This window comes from Quercus suber, unplaced genomic scaffold (assembly GCF_002906115.3).
Source record: "Quercus suber isolate HL8 unplaced genomic scaffold, Cork oak 2.0 scaffold_680, whole genome shotgun sequence".
Lineage (NCBI taxonomy): Eukaryota > Viridiplantae > Streptophyta > Magnoliopsida > Fagales > Fagaceae > Quercus > Quercus suber.
The window spans coordinates 275369-297311 of NW_027070121.1; the positions used below are offsets into that span (position 1 = coordinate 275369).

The window sequence follows — 21943 nt, forward strand, 5'->3', positions numbered from 1 at the left end:
TCCCTTCAACTTTTTCTCCAAACCCCCATGATCAATCCACCGCAACACCGCCACAAACTCTCCTGGATTTGACGCCCCGGCTAACTTTACTATCTCATTCATTATCTCCCTGAACTGCCTTGCTTCTTCCACGTCTTTCATATCTTCCCCATAGTACCTCTTCCCTCCCACCATTCTCATTATAATGTTAAATGTCAGCTCCGAGAACATAGATTTCAACTCTGCCTTAGCAAAACCTTGGGTCAAGTTGTTTGACAGTTAAGGTAGCAAGTGCTTGATCTCGTCCCTTCGAATGCCTAAGAACATGTTGAGACGATTTGTTGAAAAGATTTCTAAGCCATTGATGCGGCGAAGGTTGCGCCAATGGTCTCCATAAGGGGCTGATACCAGAGTGGTGTAGTTGTAGCCTAAGTGCCTGCCCACTGAGAAGCGAGGACGGTTGGCTAAAACAATGTCGTTTTTGGTGAAACATTCTTCAACTGCAGATGGGGATGATATGATGACCACAAGTTTGGAAGCAAATCAAAGAGAGAAAACGTGACCGTATTTTTGTGATAGGTGGTGAAAAGTACGGTGAAGAGGTTTTTTAAGAAGTTGTTGTCAATATATAAAATTTTCTTTTTATTAAATTGTGTAATTTATGCTTCTTGAGGAACACTCTAAAAAAATTTTCTGGAATCGCCATGGGTGAGAGGTCTTAAAATCAAACAAATTTTTGCCGCAAGAGGCAGGGAACCTATGCTGTAAAGGATATGATGATCAAATTAGAGTGGAAAAAGCGTAGAGATGTGTTGCGGCATCTCCCACCTACGCATGCCACTGTTCAAGCAAATATTTAGGCAATTGGATCGTAATTCTTTAAACCCTTGCTTAGCTAACACGATCACGTACTTGATGACGAAATAACAAAGAAGAGAAAGCAAATACGCGCAGCCTTTGATTTTGTGGTTTACCTTTCAAATTAGGAAAAGAAAATAGCTTTGCTAAGTAGCTAACGCCAAAATGATTTTGTGGTTTACCTTTTAAACAAATTCAGCATGTCCTTCCCATAAAAAAAAAAAAAAAAAAAAAAATTCAGCATGTCCTCGTTGACCGTTCAATTTCTTTTTTTTTTTTTTTTAAAGGAAATTAAATTTAAAAACAATTTATGGATTGTTTCTCTTTTGCTATTAACGTTAATGTTAAGATTGGGACCAATTTTCTTTGAAACTTGTCAATGAATACGATTGTGGAGAACTCCATGAAACTTATACAGGAAAAAATAAGAAAATAAATGAAAAGTCAGCTTCATGAAGCCTATCTCTTTTCACAATTAAAATAATAATTATTGAAAGTATATTATTTCACAAATTTTTCCTATCATTCAGATAAATACTAAAATTGTTGTTAATTTTATTACAAAAAATATTACAATCTAACGTTATATTTAATAATATTGGTCGGTTGGCAGTTTCAAACCCCCTTAAACTGCCAACCGACCCAGAATTTTCGATTTTTAATTTGCACAAACCTACATTTGACTCAGTTAGCTATCCAAAACTGTCTGTTGGGCCTTGGGTTGGGTGAGTCCGATCAGTTTGGTTGGGTCATCCGACCAACTGGACAACCCTAGTTTTAAGTGTTACAATCATGTTTTTAAAAAATGCTTACAGCTAAAGTACATTAAAGTAATGAATTAATCTTATTTTGAAAACATGATTTTTAATTACAAAATTTTGTTCTTAAACCACAATTTTAAAAGGCTAGTTTTTCAAATAAATTTAAAGCAAAGTCAATTTAAATAATTAACATTAAATGTATATTATTTTGAAAATTTTTCCTACCATTGATATAATAGAGAAAATACTAAAATAGTTATTAATTTTATTACGAAAAATCTTACAATATGATAATAAATATGATTGGTGGGTGGTATACATCGATAACATAATAAAATATTTCTAAATTACTTTCAATTTGTTTTGTATTTGATATTCAGAACATAAATTTGTAAGACTTATATAATAAAAATAATTTAAAATAACCGTAAGCATCACTCAATTAAATAGTTGAATTACTTTTAACTAAACTTATCAATATTTTTTTTCCTGTTATTACAATCAATCGGTTTAATTAATTGTAAAATTGCATATCTATTGTAAAATTGTGTGTATCTAGAATTACTAAGTTTGTAAAGTCTTCATAATATTGAGACTAGTCTAGAGATTAGAGACTTTGTGTGCGTTTGGGAAGCGCTTTTTGCGCTTCCCAGACGCACGTTTGCATTTTCAACTCTTTTTTTTTTTTTTTTTTGCCCCAGCTGTAAATGTTGACTTGTCGGTGTGAACAGTGTATACACAGTACACACACAGTGTACTTACAGTAACTTTTTCAGTCACGGGATCCACAAACTTCACTTTTCAGCAATTTTTTCATTAAAAATGGGTCTTACGGTACTATTTACACATTTAAAAATTATTTTATTAAAGTGTTTTTCAGTTTTTAGTTTTCAGCTGTATCCAAACGGACCTAAATGTAACTTTATTTTGGATTCCTAGCCACCACCTATGCCACTACGCCAGCAAATAAATCAGCATATATCTGAATCTTAATTCCCGATTCTTTTCTATTTTAAACCCCCGAGAAAGTCAAATGATGGTAAAACATATACAGTTCCTTCACAAGTGCTTCCTTTTTCAGCTATTGTCCAAACATAATCATTCACGCAAAGCCTATTGCGATAACACGTACTCAGTGACGCAAATCAAATAAAAGTCACAAATATGCGCAGTCACTGATGTAATAAGGCCCTGAAGAAGCTTCGCGATGTAAAATGTCGTGTGCCAATGTGTGAATTACCTTTTAAAGAAATGCTATATATATAGAGACCACATCTTCGAAGACATTATCACAAAGCATTATTTATTAGTACGTACCAATACCATTATCAGTATCACAATATCAAATTAAACAAACATGGAAGACATCTTACTTTTCTCATCCCTCACTCTTTTCCTCCTCTTTATTGCTTTCAAGTTCATCCTCAAAACAAGAAGAAGAGCCAAGCACCTCCCACCTAGCCCACCTTCTCTTCCAATTATAGGTCATCTTCATCTCGTTAAAAAACCACTCCACCGTACTTTCCAAGCTCTCTCACAAAAATATGGAAACTTATTCTCACTCCAGTTTGGTACACAACCTGTGGTCATTGTATCGTCCCCATCAGCAGTGGAAGAATGCTTCACAAAGAACGACATAGTATTAGCCAACCGTCCTCCCTTCATATTGGGAAAGCACCTCGGCTACAACAACACCACCTTAGTACAATCTCCCTATGGCGATCACTGGCGCAACCTTCGCCGCATCAGTGCCCTCGAGATCTTCTCAAATACTCGCCTCAACAAGTTCTTAGGCATTCGAAGCGACGAGGTCAAGCACTTGCTACTAAACTTGTCACGCAACTCGTTACACGGTTTCGCCAAGGTGGAGCTTCAATCTATGCTCTTGGAGATGACATTTAACAACATAATGAGAATGGTGGCAGGGAAGAGGTATTATGGGTACGGGAAGGACGTGAAGGATGAGGAAGAAGCGAGACAGTTCAGGCAGATAATGAAAGAAGCTTTTTCATATGGAGGAGCGTCGAATCCAGCAGAGTTTGTGCCCATCTTGCGGTGGATGGACTATGGAGGTCTGGAGAAGAGGTTGAAGAACTTGTCCAAGAGGACCGATGCGTTCTTGCAAGGACTCATTGATGAGCATAGGCGTAAGGAGGAAGAGGATAACACTATGATTGACCATATGCTTTCTTTGCAAAAATCACAGCCAGAATACTACACTGACCAAATCATTAAGGGTCTTATATTGGTAAGTGCAGTCAATAGTTCTTCCTCTCTCATATAACCTTCATTATCATTTTTGGGTTCGTATGTCATGTAGCCATATAAAAACAAACTGTTTTTTTTTTTGTAGTTCTATTCTAAAAACCTTGTATATTAATGCACAGGTATTGCTACTTGCCGGGACTGATACATCAGCAGTCACATTAGAGTGGGCAATGACTAATCTATTGAACCATCCTAATGTGTTGAAAAATGCTAGAGAAGAGGTAGACAATCAAATTGGACAAGAGAAATTGATTGAGGAATCAGACATCTCCAAATTACACTACCTCCAAAGTATAATATCAGAAACGCTTCGGTTGAATCCTGCTGCACCACTACTAGTTCCTCATATGTCCTCTGCTGATTGCACTATTGGAGGATATGATGTACCAAGTGGCACAATGTTATTGGTCAATGCATGGGCCATACATAGAGATCCTAAGGTATGGGATGATGCCACCAGTTTTAAACCTGAGAGGTTTGAAAATGGTGATGGTGAAGCATATAAGTTAATTCCATTTGGGATTGGGAGGAGAACCTGTCCTGGAGCTGGCCTTGCCCAACGTACAGTGAGCTTAACTTTGGCATCATTGATTCAGTGCTTTGAGTGGGAAAGGGTTACTGAGGAAGAACTTGACATGACTGAAGGTAATGGGATCACTATGCCTAAAGCCGTGCCATTGGAGGCTAAATGTAAGGCACGCCCAGTCATCCATAAAGTTCTACATGAGTTGAAAATGCTTGAACTATTACCTTAAGTGACTAGCTTAGTTATTTGTACAAAATAATAATTTTTTAATAAAAAAAAGCTATAATAATTACACAATCAGTTTGAAAATCGAATTGTACTTTATCTATAAAAAATTGTATCTCTTTTTATTTTATTTTATTTTTGCTTGTATTTATATCAATGTTTAAGGAATAAGAAAGGTTTTGGATAATTTCACTATTTCATTTCGTAATATTTTATGTAAACTTAGGATATTTTGGTATTTAGGATGCAAATATATCAAGTTTTCACCTGTTTATTTTTTTATTTACTTAATTTGTGAGATTGATGTCTGGGAGGTTGAGACATATTTTGGTATAAACCCAAGTCCTTAACCCTACCGAATTTGATGCACCATGCCATTTCCTTTAAGGTGTTAAAAAACATCACGTTTTCTTCGATGCCTCTACGTGGTTCTTGGCATATAACGAGGGTGTCATATTTTCGCCATCTCACATAAAAGTGGATCAAACCTGCCACGGTTGTCCTGTCATTTTCTCGTCAACTATTATTGCCTCGTATCCACACGTTATGTATCTTATGACGCATGCAAAGCCAAATGCGATTACGCACTCGGTGATGCAAATCAAATGAGAGAAACAAATATACGCAGTCAGTGACGTGAGGCACTGGATAGGCATCATTATTATGTCCGTTTTGGGCCAAAAAGGCACCTCATCATTGAAAACGTGGCCTTCAATGTGGTGTACACAAAATTGATTTCTGCTCATTTGAAGAGTGTCGTGTGTCAACGTGTGATTTACCTTTAAAACAAATGGTATTCTAAGTTTCTAACACTAACTACCTAGTCCCTATAAATATGCAGTGATCACATGCATCTTCAATCACAGAGCATCAGAAATCATTTCAGTATCAAAATATCATAAAAATAAACATGGAAGCCATCTTACTATGGGGGTGTTTGGTAGAATAGTTTGAAAATTATTATTTGTAGTTTTTTGAAATACGTGTGGGTGAAAAAGTGTGTTGAAATGCGTGAAATACTGTTTAAAAACTAAAAAATGTTGTTTGAAAATACAATACAAACTAAAAAATATTTGTGTCTCACTCTTCTCAACTTTCTTGTTGCTTTCAAGCTCATCCTCAAAACAAGAACTACCCGACCAAAACACCTACCACCTAGCCCACCTTCTCTTCCAATTATAGATCAAGCACTTGCTACGAAACTTGTCACGCAACTCTTGCCACGGTTTCGCCAAGGTGGAGCTACAATCAATGCTATCGGAGATGACATTTAATAACATAATGAGAATGGTGGCAGGGAAACGGTACTACAAGTACGGTGAGGACGTGAATGACGAGGAAGAAGCGAGACAGTTTAGGCGGATAATTAAAGAGTTAACAGGGCTTGGAGGGGCATCAAATCCAGCAGAGTTTGTGTCTATCTTGCGGTGCATGGATTATGGAGGTTTGGAGAAGAAGTTGAAGAGTCTCTCCAAGAGGATGGATGAGTTCTTGCAAGCACTCATTGATGAGAAAAGGCGTAAGGAGGAAGAGGGTAACACTATGATTGACCATATGCTTTCTTTGCAAAAATCACAACCAGAGTACTACACGGACCAAATCATCAAGGGGCTTATATTGGTAAGTGCACTCAATAATTCTTCATCTCTTATTGAGAAAGCTAGGAAATCATGGTTTTGTTTGATTCTTACATCTTAAAAAGCAGTTACACAATTATCTGTTTTATTTTTCTTTAATAGCTTCATCGGCATTGCTATCTAGTGCGAAAAAGTGACATTCTAAGTCTCGTGGGGGAAAAAAAAAATCCACTGTAACATTAGACTAACTAGTTACATATCATCATCATCGGGTTGAATGTTGCAGAACATATGAACAAACCGAATTTATTTAATATATTGTTGTTCTATTCTAAACATCTCATATATAATGCACAGGTATTGTTACTTGCTGGGACTGATACATCAGCAATCACATTAGAGTGGGCAATGACTAATTTACTTAATCATCCTAATATATTGAAGAAAGCTAGAGATGAGATAGATAGTCAAATTAGAGAAGAGAAATTGATTGAGGAATCAGATGTTTCCAAATTACACTACCTTCAGAGTATTATCTCAGAAACTCTTTGATTGTATCCAGCAGCACCATTGTTAGTACCCCATATGTCCTCCACTGATTGCACCATTGGAGGATATGATGTACCGAGTGGCACAATGTTATTGGTCAATGCATGGGCCATACATAGAGATCCTAAGTTGTGGGATGATGCAACTAGTTTTAAGCCTGAGAGGTTTGAAAATGGTGAGAGTGAAGGACATAAGCTAATGGCATTTGGGATTGGGAGGAGGACTTGTCCTGGGGCAGGCCTCGCCCAACGTACAGTGAGCCTGACTTTGGGTTTGTTGATTCAAAGTTTTGAGTGGGAAAGGGTTACCACAGAAGAAGTTGATACACACGAAGGTAGTGGGCTCACTATGCCTAAAGCCATGCCATTAGAGGCCATGTGTAAAGCACGCCCAATCATGAATAAGCTTCTTTCTAAGTCGACAACAGATGATGTTTGAACAATCTCCTTGAGTTACTTTTGAGGGACTTGCTTAGTTATTTGTTGATAATTTTAATCACTTAATAACCTAAAATAAACCATTACATTTTCAATTTGAAAATTGAATTATTGTATCTATATATAGTTGTATCCTTTTTTTTTTTTTTTTTTGGTGTGTTGTTGTTTTTGGCTTGCACTGGATGGTGATTTGTATATTTGTTTAAGGAATAAGAAAGGATTTGGATAATTTTACTTTTCCCTTCCAAATTTTTATGTTAAATTAGGATATTTTGTTATAGGATACAAATAAAACAAATCATCTAAAATTTGAAAGTAAACTACAAAAATGCTTGTTTATTTACTAAATTGATAAGATGAATGTCTAGAAATTTGAGATATATATATATATATATGTATGTATGTGTAAATTCAGTTGCATCTTTCCTTATTTACAATAATATCATCAAAAGAAAATAACTAAGAAAGATTTTTTTTATTAAAGGGAAAGACCAGTGAAGAAGAAGAAAACTACAAGTTGAGCTTATTCCAGTCAACTTTTATGTGTGGGCCTCTCTCTCTCTCTCTCTCTCTCTCTCTCTCTCTCTCATGAAGAGATTGTTTGACTACTAAGTGTAAAAAAAAAAAAAAAAACTATGTTTTTACACAAAGCCTTCCTCCATATATACAAGAGTGTAACCCATGCACATGAAATGAGGTTTACCAAGCCCAATGAAGAAAATAATCACAAATCAATAAGTGGGTTATTTGGTCTTCTTTCTTTATCTTTTAAACATTCAAACTACTCTGATATTATATTACAAATGCAAATAATTAAAGATTATGTTGCCCGATATTAAGTTAAAAATCATAGTCTCTCCCACTTGGGAAACAAAGGTTATTCACAATTTTTATTTTTAAAAGGAAATACATGAAAATTATGATGAAAGCTGTGTGGTTTCAATAGATATCCAACACCCTTTTGATCTTGGTATATGGAGTAATAAACCTCTCAATTTTATTCAATTGGACAGATAGAAGGATTGCAGGGATATTTAAGGGCTTTATTATTTACCTTAATCCTTAATTATTTACATGTGTAAAATAATATCGAAGAAGTTTGAATTTTTAATAAATAAAGAAAAAAAGACCAAATAACTCACTTATTGGTTTGTGATTATTTTTGTTGTTGGACGTGGTACACTTGAATTCAAGTGTAAGGGTTTCAATCCCACATGGAGCAAGGGTTTGTGTAATAATAGAGTTGTTCTCCTATTTTTGCACTTAGTAGTCACAATCTCTCCATGAGAGAAACAGAGAGAGAAGGAACAAGAGAGAAAACTGACCACAGATAAAAGTTGACTAGAATAAGCTCGATTGGTAGTTTTCTTCTTCTTCACCATTGCCTTTACTTTAAAAAAAAAAATATATATATATATATATATATAAAATCTTTCTCATTTATTTGATTTGGACAATATTATTGTAAATAAGGAAAGACGCAACTGAATCTAATAAAAAAAGTCAAATTCAAGATGCATATCATTTATAAAAAAAAAAAAAAGTAAATAAAATGAAATATTTTATCCCAAAATATGTCTCAAATTTCTACACTTTCATCTCACAAATTTAGAAAATAAACCAGTGTTTTTGTAGTTAAGTTTCAAATTTCGAACTACTTGATTTATTTACATCCTATACCAAAAGGATAAAAGAACGGGTTTGATGGATGTGTAGTGTAACAGAGGACAAAAGAATACATTGTTGGGGTATATACTGAGTTTGTAGTGTGATATTGGGGCTTGTTAGTTGAATTTTCCTATAAGGCAAGCCAAGTATTAAAAGTTTAGTATTGTTCATTTAACTTTATTTCGAACACTTGGCAAGCTCAAACTAATCATCAAATTAGAAAAAAAGATGACATTAATTTATGAACTTATAAAAATTAGATTCACAAATATTAATTGTTAAAATTTATATTATATTTTATATATATATATATATATATATCATGGATTGTCTATATTACCAATTTTTCTTTTTCTTTTTTTAAATTATTTCCCTTTATCCTCCAGATATGTATGTGAACCCAAAATTATCAAATTTGGAAATCAAACAATTTGTGGTGGGCCTTTTTGTGATGTTAGGCTAGGCAGCCTCCTGCTGTACTAGGCCGCAGTATTCTGGATGAGAGAGTTGGGACTGGTCCAATTGTAACCCACCTTGATCCGGCTTATGCACAAATTACATCACGTTTGCCAAAACTTTGATTACATGCCCATGACAGGCGGAGCTGCTATGGGAGAGTTGTGGCAGACAAATGTAATAAAAATAACAAAAGAAATACATTTGTTACTTAGGTAGTGTAAGGGGGTGGGCCTGGATTGGGGTATTGGGCAAATTCTTGCCGCACTAGGCCCGAGTTGTTTCTGGGTGAGGAGTCGGGACCGGCCCAATTGGAGCACACCTTGGCTTGGCTTGTGCGCAAACGTTGAGTCCAAGTTATCCTCTGTTTCTGCCGCAGAAGACTTTTCTCCAGTTTCTGCCGCAGGATTGACGTTTCTGCCACAGAAGGAACTTTTCTCCGATTTCTGCCACAGGTTTGACTTTTTTGTTGTGCAGCAATACTTTCTGCTATGCAATGAAGCTATCTGCTATGCGATAAAGCTTTCTGTTTTGCAGTAAAGCTTCCTACCGTAAAGCCTCCTGCTGTGCAATAGAGCTGTCTGCTGTACATTAAAGCTTTTTACTGTGCTTTAAAGATTTCTGCCATGTGAATGACTACTCTTGATTTTTACTGCAGAAATATTTCTCCACTTCCTTGGCCTGGCTTGTGCGTAAGCCACACCACATTTGCTAAAGTTTGTTTATAAGCTCACAGCAAGCAAAGTCATTATTAAGAGGTTATGGCAGGCAGACATAATATAGAAAACGTAAAGAAAATGCAGTCACTATTTCTGCCGCAATAAACAAGATAAATAACTTAAAAGGCCTCACTTTTAAAGAATAAAACTTAAACAAAAGGTTAGAGTGAGATTAGTAGAGTTAAAAGAATGAGTTTGCCGCACTAACTGTCACCGCAAGACTCTAACCAGGGAAGGGAAAACTGCTCCCTCAACGCAAGTAACTTCAAAGGAGAAATTAATTGCTTTGAGAGGCCAGCCCCAAATGGTATGTGCCCTGGTATGAGTCGTTTTTTCCTCCAATAGAGAACAAGGCTATTGAGGGAGAGAGGGGGTTAACCCATTTGGGTGCATGCCTGCCATAAAGCACTCTGTTTTTCTTTCTTCCTGCTCTGTTCTTTTGTTTTATCTTTTCTCTATATTTTCTTCCTTAGAATTCTTGCATTTCTCTTCTTTTTTTCCTTTCTTTCTTTCTTTTCTGTTGTTTTCTCCTCTTTGTTTTCTCAATGACTTCCTTTTTTCGCCCCTCTTTCTTTCTTTCTTTCTTTTTTGTTTTCTCATCTTTTTCCATTCCCCTGTTTTTTCCTCCCCCTTTCCTCCCTTTTTTGCACACAGCCATGGGTCCCTTATGTAGGGTCTGCCGTGGCTGATTTTACTATTCTAGCCTTTTCATGGCCCTTGTCTGATATGGGAACCTTTTGCCAATCACTTACCGAGTCAATGGTTCTGACTACCACCATTGACCTGTGGCTTTCAGACAACGACGGTTCTTTTTCTACTCGTCCAGTGTGTACCCTCTTCCTCTCGGTCTCTCATGGCATGCACCCAGTGGTTCTTACCCAATCTTGCCTCTTTTGGGTGGCATGTCATCCCAGCAGGATTGTGCCCACCAAAAGAGCCTGGGCAAGAAACACAAGAATGGGTTTCCACTCCTCTCCCCACCACCAAACCGTGCCCTTTCCCATGACCTCACCCTTTCCCATAGTGGCTGGGTATAGGCTGGTGATGCCTGGGTCGTACGCATGCTTTACCTTCTTGATGTTTCATACGTTTGTCGAAGTCTGAGAATAGGTGCGCATATCCTGCCGTGCGCGATTTGGCTTTTTCTGGGTTGCATCTCCAACGTTTATGACTTGTCCCTTTCTTTGAAGGGTTGGGCCTTGTTGGATCATTGGGCCTCCCTTTAGTTTGGGTGTTTGCTTCATAGCTTGGCATCTCCTGCCATACTAGATTGTTATGCCTGCTGCTTATCTCAATCCTGCTATACCAGATTGTTATGCCTGCTGCTTATCTCAATCCTGCCAGACCCTTTTGGGCCTGCCGTGTGTTTTTCTTCTTACTTTTCACGCCTATCTTTTTTATACAAAAAGATTTGGGCCTTTGTGGGCCAAATGATGTTAACTGGAGCAAAATGGTCTTGGGCTCAATTTATCTTCATTTGTCAAAGCCATCCTGCCAGAGAACTGTATTCTACGGCAGATTTGCATTCTGCGGCAGATTTGTGTTCACTTGCACTTCTTTCTTTGGAAATTTCTTGCTCTTCGATCTTCTTGGTGGGTCTTTGGGCCTTGCTTCTCACTAGGCTTTCTTCTTTATGGGCCTTTGGGTACAAATTTGCAAAAAATAGGCATCAACAGGTAGAATAAATAAAGGGCAGTGACAAGAAGCGCCCTATTCTTGAAATGACAGAAGTAAATGGGGAAGAAATAGTAATGAGTTTGTTGAATCAAAGAGAGAAATGTCAGTCTGTCGTGCCAAGTAATGTTATAGAGCCGAAACCAAGAAGGGAACCATTTCCTCAATGCAAATAATCTCCCTAGAAAGAAATTAATTGGTTTGAGGGAACGGGCCTACATGAACTATGCCTAGAAGAATCTTTTGCCTTTGACAGAAAGCAAGGCTTTAGAGGGAGAGATAGGATTAACCTATTGGTGCTTGCCTACCATTCTATGTTCTCTGTTTTTTTAGTTATCTCTGATTCATCTTTTCTTTTGTTTTCTCTTTTCCTTTCTCAGTGCTTGTTTATATGTTGTGATTCTCTCCTAGAGGTTACTATTACCGTGATCGTGATCCTCTTCTGTGCATGGCAAGGGTCCTTTTTATAATGCCTGTCATGACTGGATTGTACTATTTTAGCCTTTAACTACCTTTATCTAGTTTGGGTGTCTTTGCCAACAACCACTAGTTTGTCAGTCGCCTAGCCACCACCATTTACCTGTGCTGGCTATGTCACTCCCCATCACTAGACAAAGAAGGTTATTTTGTTTATTTGTTTGCCATGACATTCTTACCTGCTACGTTGTGGGTGCTCTCTCTCTCCAGCCCTATCCCTATCCCTCATGGCATGCACCTAGTAGTTCCAACTCATCCTTACTTCTTTTGGGCAGTATGTCATCCTAGCAGGACATTTCCCCCAAAAGAGCCTGAGTAGGAACCCCATAATAGGTTTTTCCCTCCCTCCATCACCAGGCCATGCCCTGGTACCTCTGACCCATGACCCACCACTTCTTGTATTGGCTGGGTATAGGTTGATGATGTCTAGGCCTTGCGCATGCTCCACTTCTGTGTATGTTCAAAACTTGCCCGCTGCTCATGCATTTGCCGTGGTTTGGAGGTTCATCTGCACATTCTACCGCCTATCCTTAACTTCTTGTGGCGTGAGTTATTTTCTAATTTCCCATTCTTTATGGCCAGCTTCCTTTAGGGGTTGGGCTTGGCTTAATTGTGGGCTCTTCGTCCTTCAGTCTACTCTTTTACTCCTTTCGCAGTCTTGCTACCATTTCCTGCCTTACAACTTTGCCACTCCTACTGTGATGTCATTTGACCCAAACCTTCTAGGCCTCTTTGGGCTTGCTACTTATTCTTCTCTTAATGATTCAATATGGTCATTGGATTCATACTTATGCCATTTTGGGCTTTTCTTATTACATTGCTTGTGGGCTCCTTTGTCCCATTCATTTCTTCTTGGGCATTCTTGGCTCATTTGCTTTCCTTAGGCATCTTCAACCCTTTTTCTAATTCTGCGTTCCCATGAGCTTTTACTAACTCCTTTGGGCTTCCCTGGCCCAATTATCTTATCCTTCATCCTTGGGGCTTATGAGCTTTCCATCAACCCCTTACTTTCTTTACTTGCATTGCTTCGATCTTGCTGTGGCCCATTCTCACTTTTCTAGCATACTGCCCATGGGTTTGCTACTTCTCTCTCTTCAGACTCCTTTAGGCCCATTTGCTTCCTCAAGGCCCATTTGTTTATTTTATGGGCCTATGATTCATTATTTATGCCACTTGGGCCTAATGGTTTTTTCTATCCATTCACTAACTCTTCTCTGCCCATATTGTTGGGCTTCTTCCTTCTACCGAGCTTCCCAAAATGAGCATCAACGCAATTGAAATAGTTTTACAAATGTAATTTTCATTGATGAATTTGTAAGTACAATTCTATGTATTTGGATTCTAATACAATAGAATACATTTGATTCTATCTTCTTTTAATCTTGGCTCAATCATGAGATCTTCTTTACTTTGGTTGGAAGATAGATAGATAGACCAAATGGTCTTCACAATAAATCTATGGTTTTGAGCTTGTTAGAGATTTGTTGTTCTTCAAGTGTTCTTTAAAGATTTTTCGAATGAGAAGGCTTTTGGATGGAAATTCTTTGGAGCTTTGGAGGCTTGATCGATTGAGCTTCAATGATTTAGGGCTTTTTGAAGTTTGTGGAGGATTTTGAGTTCAATTCCAATAGAACTTCGAGTCTTGGAAGAGTGATTTGAATGAATTTCTTTGAATGTTTTTAAGTGTTTTTAAGGCAAAATTTCTCCAGAATTTTGATGTTTAGAAAAGTTGATGGACATTTATGAGGGGGTGCCCTCTATTTAAATTGGCTTCAGAGAATGAATTCTACTTTAAATTGATCTACTTGAGGAGAAGTAGTGGATTTTAATTGTCCCAAAGTCAGAGCCCCTAGGACTTGTTGCATGTAGGTAATTATCTCTATTTTTACAAATTTATTTTGATAAGGACAATAATCAAACAAAGAGTCCCACTGGGATTTATTACTTGCAGATAATTGTCTCTATTTTTTTTTTTTTTTTTTTTTGTAAAGATAATTATCTATTAATTTTGAATAAGAAATTTAGCTTTATTTTGTGGGCCAAAGACATGTGGAAAATTTTCATTTGCCAATGTGATATCATCTTGGATTTCACATGTCCTCATTTGATTTAATTAATTTAATGACACATAAATTTGGAATATCTCATTAAATTTTGACATGGCATATTGTAATTGGGTTAATTAATTTTTTGCCTTCTACAATGGAAAAAAAAATGTAAAATGAATAATGTGAATGTAAATTTACAGAGTTACTGTAGAAACAATATATTTTTACAAAACTTTATAAAGACATATGAATTTTAGGCTTGATCAGTTAAAATGTTATACTTTTTTTTATTATGCAAGCATTGATATGAGTGCTCTTAAGTATTGCTCGTAATTTAAAGCTTTTCATGACAATGATAATAGGGATATATACACATTTTTTTATATATATAATCTTTTTACAAGTTACTAAAGCAGTAAGTTGTGATTAGTGGCCATATAGGCCACTAATATCATCACATTTTCATCTATCAATCACCCCTTGCTGAAATAGCAAGTTGTATAAAAAATGTGTAAAACAAATATTGTACATAAATTTACTCGTATATAGAGTATTCACAATAAAACATGTAAAAAATATAGCTTTTAGCATCTCAAAAAGTCACTTTATTTATTTTAACAACTTAATTTACAATACACCCAACATCAAATGTTTTATTTTAGCATTCAACACAACTTATCTCCTCCTTCTGCCAATGTTGATGAGTAAGAGGTCTCAAAATCAAACAAATTTTTACAGCAAGAGGCAGGGAACCTATGCTGTAAACGATATGATGATCAAATTAGAGTGGAAAAAGCGTAGAGATGTCTTGCCTCAACTCCCACTTACGTATGCCACGTTCAAGCAAATAATTAGGCAATTGGATCGTAATTCTTTAAACCCTTGCTTAGCTAACACGATCACGTACTTGATGACAAAATAACAAAGAAAAGAAAGCAAATACGCGCAACCTTTGATTTTGTGGATTACCTTTCAAAGTAGGAAAAGAAAATAGTTTTGCTAAGTAGCTAACGCAAAAATGATTTTGTGGTTTATCTTTGAACAAAGTAAAAGAAAGCAAATAGCTTAGCCAACGCCAAAATGATTTTGCGGTTTACCTTTTAAACAAAATCAGCATGTCCTCGTTGACCGCTCAGTTTCTTTTCTTTTCTTTTTTTAATGGAAAATTTAAAAACTGAAAGGGGAAAAATCTCTTAAGCCCAAGTAGACGGATCCATCGTTTGCACGGCCCTATATGGACGGACCTATTGTGAACGGGCCGGACACAGACGGGCTGAATTATGCTGGGCTAGATTGTCCATGGGCCTGTTGAGCCCCTAAGGAGGGATATTTTGGCCCATTCTCGTAAGAGCCCAAATAGAGTCCTTGCGCTAGTAGGACTTCGGAGATCTGGTATACTTGGTAAAAATCTTCCGCGTAAGGAGGAGACTTGTTCATCACGTTTTGGACTCCATAGGANGCTTGAGCCCTTCTCTCCCTTAAGGGCCGCGCTTACTGCCACCCGCGAAGCGGCCAGGAATATAAGTAGAGATCTTCCCCTGGTTTGGACGGGCTGAGCAAAGGTGGTGAGGAAAGGTATTTCTTAGGTCTTCAAATGCCTTCTGGCACTCCTCCGTCCACTCGAATGATTTCTTCAATACGCGGAAGAAAGGTAGGCACCTGTCTGTTGCTTTCGAAACGACCTGTTCAAGCGGCAACTCTGCCGTTCAGACTCTGTACCTCCTTAATCGTTTTTGGCGGTTCAAGCTCCATGATGGCCCGTATTTTTTCTGGATTGATCTCTATTCCTCTTTGGGACACCATAAACCCAAGAATTTCCCGCCGTTACCCGAATGCACACTTGTCCGGATTCAGCTTCATGTTGTATGACCGTAGGTATCGAATGTCTCCTGGAGGTCGCTTAGATGATCATTTTCGGAACGGCTTTTCACCAGCATGTCGTCAACATAGACTTGCACGTTTCTCCCAATCTGGTGCGCGAACATCTTGTCCATTAATCTTTGGTATGTTGCCCCGGGCGTTCTTGAGTCCGAACGGCATCACTTTGTAGCAAAAGAGGCCTTGGCTGGTGACGAAGGATGTTTTCTCCTGATCATGTTCTTCCAGCTTGATTTGGTTATAGCCCGAGAAGGCGTCCATAAAACTTAAGAGCTGGTGTCTGGCCGTTGAGTCGACCAGTGCATCTATCCGTGGGAGGGGATAACTATCCTTTGGGCATGCCTTGTTAAGGTCTGTGAAGTCGACGCACATCCGCCACTTTCCACTGGCCTTCTTGACCATGACCACGTTTGCCAACCACTCTGGGTAATATACTTCCCTTATAAAACCTGCCTCCAGTAGCTTTCCGACCTCTTGCGCTATCGCTCTATCCCGTTCAGGAGCAAAAACTCGCTTTTCTGCCTGACCGGGGGGTTGAAGGGTTCACACTTAGCTTGTGGACTATGACGGAGGGGTCGATTCCGGGCATGTCTTCATGGTTCCATGCAAAGATGTCCTGGTTTCTCCTGAGGAAGGTCACGAGGGCCTGGCGCACAGGTTGGCAGGCCAATGTTCCAATTCTGGTTGTTTTCTCTGGTTTGGACTCGTCGAGTATTACTATCTCCATCTCTTCAGCTGGTTCCGTGACCGTCCGCTGTTCTTCTAGACACATCGTTTGATGGTGATCTTCCATTTCTAGCATGGCAATGTAGCATTCTCGAGCGGTTGCCTGATTTCCCCGCAATTCTCCAATCCCATAGTCCGTTGGGAATTTGATCATTAGGTGGTATGTGGATGTTACTGCTTTCCATGAATTAAGCGTAGGTCGTCCGAGGATACCGTTGTAAGCGGATGAGCAATCCACTACGAGGAACATTACATTCCTAGTGAGTTCCTGCGGGTAATCACCCACCGTTACCGGGAGGATGATAGAACCTATTGGGAATACCCTGGTTCCTCCGAAGCCGACAAGGGGAGCGCTTGCCGGCTCCAATCGTGCTCTGTCTATCCCCATTTGCTGGAAGGCTGGATAGTATAGAATGTCTGCTGAGCTGCCGTTGTCGATTAGCACTCGATGGACGTTGTAGTCCCCTACGCGTATGCTGACGACCAGCGCATCGTCGTGCGGATGATGAAGCCTCCTTGCATCTTCTTCGGTGAATCCTATAACAGGGCTCCCCATCCGTGTGGTGTTGTGCCCCGGGCTCGTCATATGGACGTTCAGGACCGATCTTAGGTACATTTTTCGAGCCTTTTGGAAGAACCAGTAGATGCGGTTCCCCCACTATCATCCTTATGTCTCCCACGGGGGGTCTTGGACGCTCGTTGTCCCTCCGGGGGGCTGGCTCTTGGCGATTATGGTCCGTCTTCTCCTTGTTAATGAATTTCTGCAACTTCCCTTGTCTAATGAGAGCTTCAATCTGGTGCTTTAGGTCGTAGCATTCGGCCGTGTCGTGGCCATGGTCTCGGTGGAAACGACAATACTTGTCTCGCGACCGTCTACTTGGGTCGCTCTTCAGTTTTCCCGGGAATGTCAGCTTCTCCTCGTCTTTGATTTGCATCAAGACTTGGTCAATCGGGGCGTTCAGGGGAGTGAAACTAGTGAACCTTCCACTCGGGGTTTCGAGCGTCTGTCGTCCCTTCTGTCCCCTGTCCTCTGTCTTTTCGGCCCTTGGTCCTGGCGCATGTCCGCCTGGCGGTCTCTCTTCTTGGGCCTTTCCTCCCGCGCAAGCAGCGCGTCTTCAGCGTTCATGTATTTGGTGGCCCTGTAGAGTACTTCCGACATGGTTTTGGGGTCGTTTTTGTATAGTGAGAACAAAAACTTGCCCTCCCGCAATCCGTTCGTGAAAGCTGCCACCAGTATCTTGTCGTCGGCTTCGTCAATTGAGAGGGCTTCCTTATTGAAACGGGTTATGTAAGATCTTAGCGTCTCGTCCTCTCTCTGCCTGATGCTCATCAAACATGCTGTAGACTTCTTGTACCTGTGTCCTCCTATGAAGTGCGAAGTAAACTGAGCGCTTAGTTCCTTGAAAGTGCTGATTGAGTTCGGCGTCAGCCGACTGAACCAGATCCTCGCGGAACCCTTCAATGTAGTTGGGAAGGCCCTGCACATGATTTCGTCCGGTACCCCCTGTAGATGCATCAAGGTTTTGAAAGTTTCCAGGTGATCAAGAGGATCCTTCATCCCGTCATAGCTATCTATATTTGGCATGCGAAACTTGTGGGGCAGGGGGAAAGAGTTCACGGCAGCAGTGAAGGGTGAATCGGTACGATTGACCAGATCGTCAAGGTCACTGGATACTCGCCCCTTGAGGGCGTTCATCATGACCTCCATTTGTTCCCTCATGGCCTGCATCTCTGCAGCTATATGTGGTGGAGTCGCATCCGTGAGGGATGGCATGCTCACATGCTGCCCTTCCGGCCTGCTTGGGGCGTGGCTGCCCTCAGGTCTCTCCTGATTCCTGTTTGGAGCACTAGTCCCTTCCTGATCTTCCGGTCGGCCATTTAGTGCTGCATTCTTCTGGCGCAGCTGTTCTTCCAAGTCGAGGTTCCGTTTGGTGAGACGCTCCACGGCGGCACCGAGAGTTTGAACTTGTCTCTCGAGGGCAGTCGTGGGTGGTTCCTCTCCTTGTACGTCATTAGTAGTTGCCATTGAGCGAGTGAGTACCATGCAACCTTTTGGTCCGGGAAACGATAATGTGGCTTAATCACTTAGAGGCGTTTTCCCACAGACGGCGCCAACTGATGATGCCGAAAATATCAACAGTGGGTTGCACAATGCTCGCACCCTCGAGACGACACCTGCACAGAAAAAAGAGGACCTAATAGAGAGCACCGGTGTGGTGCCGGCCAAATACCCTCCGAAGGTCAAGTCAGAAAGAGTGCTCACAACTCTAGAGTGCTAGAGAGGGTTAATTATGCGTACCTTGGCTTATGAGGGTATTGGGGCTTTTATAGTGGCTTGAGATTGACATCCCTTCCTTGATGCGGAAGTCTTTTCCTTATAGGACTCTTCCTATGGAGTCCAAAACGTGATGAACTAAAACATGTAAAAAATATAGCTTTTAGCATCTCAAAAAGTCACTTTATTTATTTTAACAACTTAATTTACAATACACCCGACATCAAATGTTTTATTTTAGCATTCAACACAACTTATCTCCTCCTTCTGCCAATGTTGATGAGTAAGAGGTCTCAAAATCAAACAAATTTTTACAGCAAGAGGCAGGGAACCTATGCTGTAAACGATATGATGATCAAATTAGAGTGGAAAAAGCGTAGAGATGTCTTGCCTCAACTCCCACTTACGTATGCCACGTTCAAGCAAATAATTAGGCAATTGGATCGTAATTCTTTAAACCCTTGCTTAGCTAACACGATCACGTACTTGATGACAAAATAACAAAGAAAAGAAAGCAAATACGCGCAACCTTTGATTTTGTGGATTACCTTTCAAAGTAGGAAAAGAAAATAGTTTTGCTAAGTAGCTAACGCAAAAATGATTTTGTGGTTTATCTTTGAACAAAGTAAAAGAAAGCAAATAGCTTAGCCAACGCCAAAATGATTTTGCGGTTTACCTTTTAAACAAAATCAGCATGTCCTCGTTGACCGCTCAGTTTCTTTTCTTTTCTTTTTTTAATGGAAAATTTAAAAACAATTTATGGATTGTTTGCTATTAACGTTAATGTTAAATCAATAGATGGATGACAAATAGATCATCATCAGTTCCTTTTTTATTTTATTTTTTCAGAACAAAATTGTTACGTCTCCAATCCATTTTTAAAGTCAACGACAGATACTAGATTTGTATTCATAAATATGTGCAAACAGAATTATACAAATTACAAAAATTTATGAAGCTTGAGGAAATTTTCTAAATCTCTATGTTTATTTGATAGAGGAAATTCCGAGAAGGAAGCTTGAGGAAATCACATATATAAGCCACAAAAGTGACTCTGCTTTCAAACAAAACTAGGAAATGGTGGAATGCAGGCTGGGTACGCTCTTGATGTTGATTCCGTACGTAAGCGATGGAATTTAGCAGGGGGCAGCGCTACGTATTGGTCAGGGAACACCCTGCTTCTTCTTCTTTCTCAAGTCTCTCTCTGTTTCGTTGATTTCTTCTGCTCCTCTCTTTCTTTATTTTTCTTTGGTTTGCAATTGCATGTCTCTCTTCCTCAGTTCCTGTTCTTTCTTTGTTTTGTGTGCTTCTCATTGTTTATTGTGTCTCACAACAGCCTTGTTCAAACTTTAGCAAGATTAGTCGAACAAGCCAGCCTTGTTCTGTGTCCCTCACCGTGCTTCTCTATTATTGTTATTTTCTTTTTTTAATTTTTTTCCCTAAAATGTGTATGTTGTGATTAAATTAAAACGAGGTAATATTTTTGGATTAGTCATGTGGGGTGCTAATTCCTTCTCCACCTATAACCAAACTTTACAATTCTTGAATCGGTTTTATTTATTTATTTAATTAAGTAAAACAAATTAGATAAACATGTGACTAATCACACCTAATAAAAACCCAAAACACACATACACCTGATCCTAGAAACACATGCACACATAAGTCACGTCGCCAAAAGCACCTAATGTGTGAAACTCCTAGGGGATAATTTTTTCTTGGCATCCACAAACATGTGAATATTTCAGGAATTGTGTTTTTGTATGGTTGAAGTTGCATACGCATGCTCGTAAAGATGCATACGCAACCTCCTCCATGCATACGCAGCTTAACCAAGAAAAATACTGAATCCATTTTATGATTGTTTGATTTAATTACTTTGATATTTTTCATATTCAGTAATTTAGTTTGACCATGAACATCTAGGGTTAGGATGAGAAATATAAATTAGTTGCTTTCCCTAATTTTCACCTTGACTTTTCCATAATGACATATTTAACATGTTATATTTCCTTTTAATACATGATTTTATTACTGATTAATTAGGTTGTAAATATTTGATTCGGATATAATTTGATATTTGACTTGACTTGTTTTATTTGAATTTATTTTCTTTTATACCATGATGTGATATAATATTTTCCATGTGTGTAAGGTTTTAATTGATTCAATTGCATGATTGGAATTTTGGGCTTTGTTGACAATCTCCTTAACTAAATGTGGTCTATCAACATTAGTAAAAGTCAGCCCACGGGTCAAGTAGGGTTGGGTACCTAACACCTTCTCATCCGCCTACCTTAATTCCAATCTTAGAATTTTGTATATAGACCTCCATTTTGGTTCCTAAACCTAAACTAAGTTTCAAATCCCAAAAAAAAGAAAAAGAAAAAAAAAAAGAAAAAAAGAAAAGAAAAAAAAGTGGACCATGCAACCCGCAAGTGTAGGGCGATGCGCCTACAATGCATATATTTCAAGCTGTTAAAAATTTAAAAGTTAAGTTAAATAACTCTTGTTTATTTTATTTATTTAATAAATTAGTGAGATTGAAGTCTAAAAATTTGCGACATATTTTGATATAATTTTTTTCCTCTTAAATTATATGCTTCTTTAATCGAATTAGATTGTATATAACATTCAATTGCATCTTTCCATATTCACAATAATATTCCTCAAATAAAATAAATGAGAAGAATTTTAAAAAAAAAATGGTAAATTTTACTAACCAAGTCTAAAACATTTCTAATAGACCAACTTGGTCTTTAAAACACAAATGACGTTACAATACTGTTTCTCTCTCTTGCTCTGTCTTTTCATCTAACCCACAAACACAATGCTAATTGCC

The 21943-nt window shown here is 38.5% G+C and overlaps 2 protein-coding genes across 2 annotated transcripts; one reads left to right on the forward strand and one right to left on the reverse strand.

Annotated features, from left to right (window-relative positions):
* The first annotated feature begins 2892 nt into the window (after window positions 1–2892).
* LOC112017242 (cytochrome P450 81Q32-like) lies at window positions 2893–7316 on the forward strand. The gene is given in 4 exon segments (XM_024049712.2): window positions 2893–3846; window positions 3986–4618; window positions 5800–6237; window positions 6552–7316. Coding segments are annotated over 4 exon segments (2592 nt in total). The 5' UTR covers window positions 2893–2955; the 3' UTR covers window positions 7182–7316.
* Window positions 7317–17784: 10468 nt separating this feature from the next.
* LOC136064405 (uncharacterized) lies at window positions 17785–18600 on the reverse strand. The gene has a single exon (XM_065766094.1). It carries the CDS (start codon window positions 18598–18600, stop codon window positions 17785–17787), a length of 816 nt encoding a protein of 271 aa, XP_065622166.1.
* Window positions 18601–21943: the final 3343 nt, after the last annotated feature.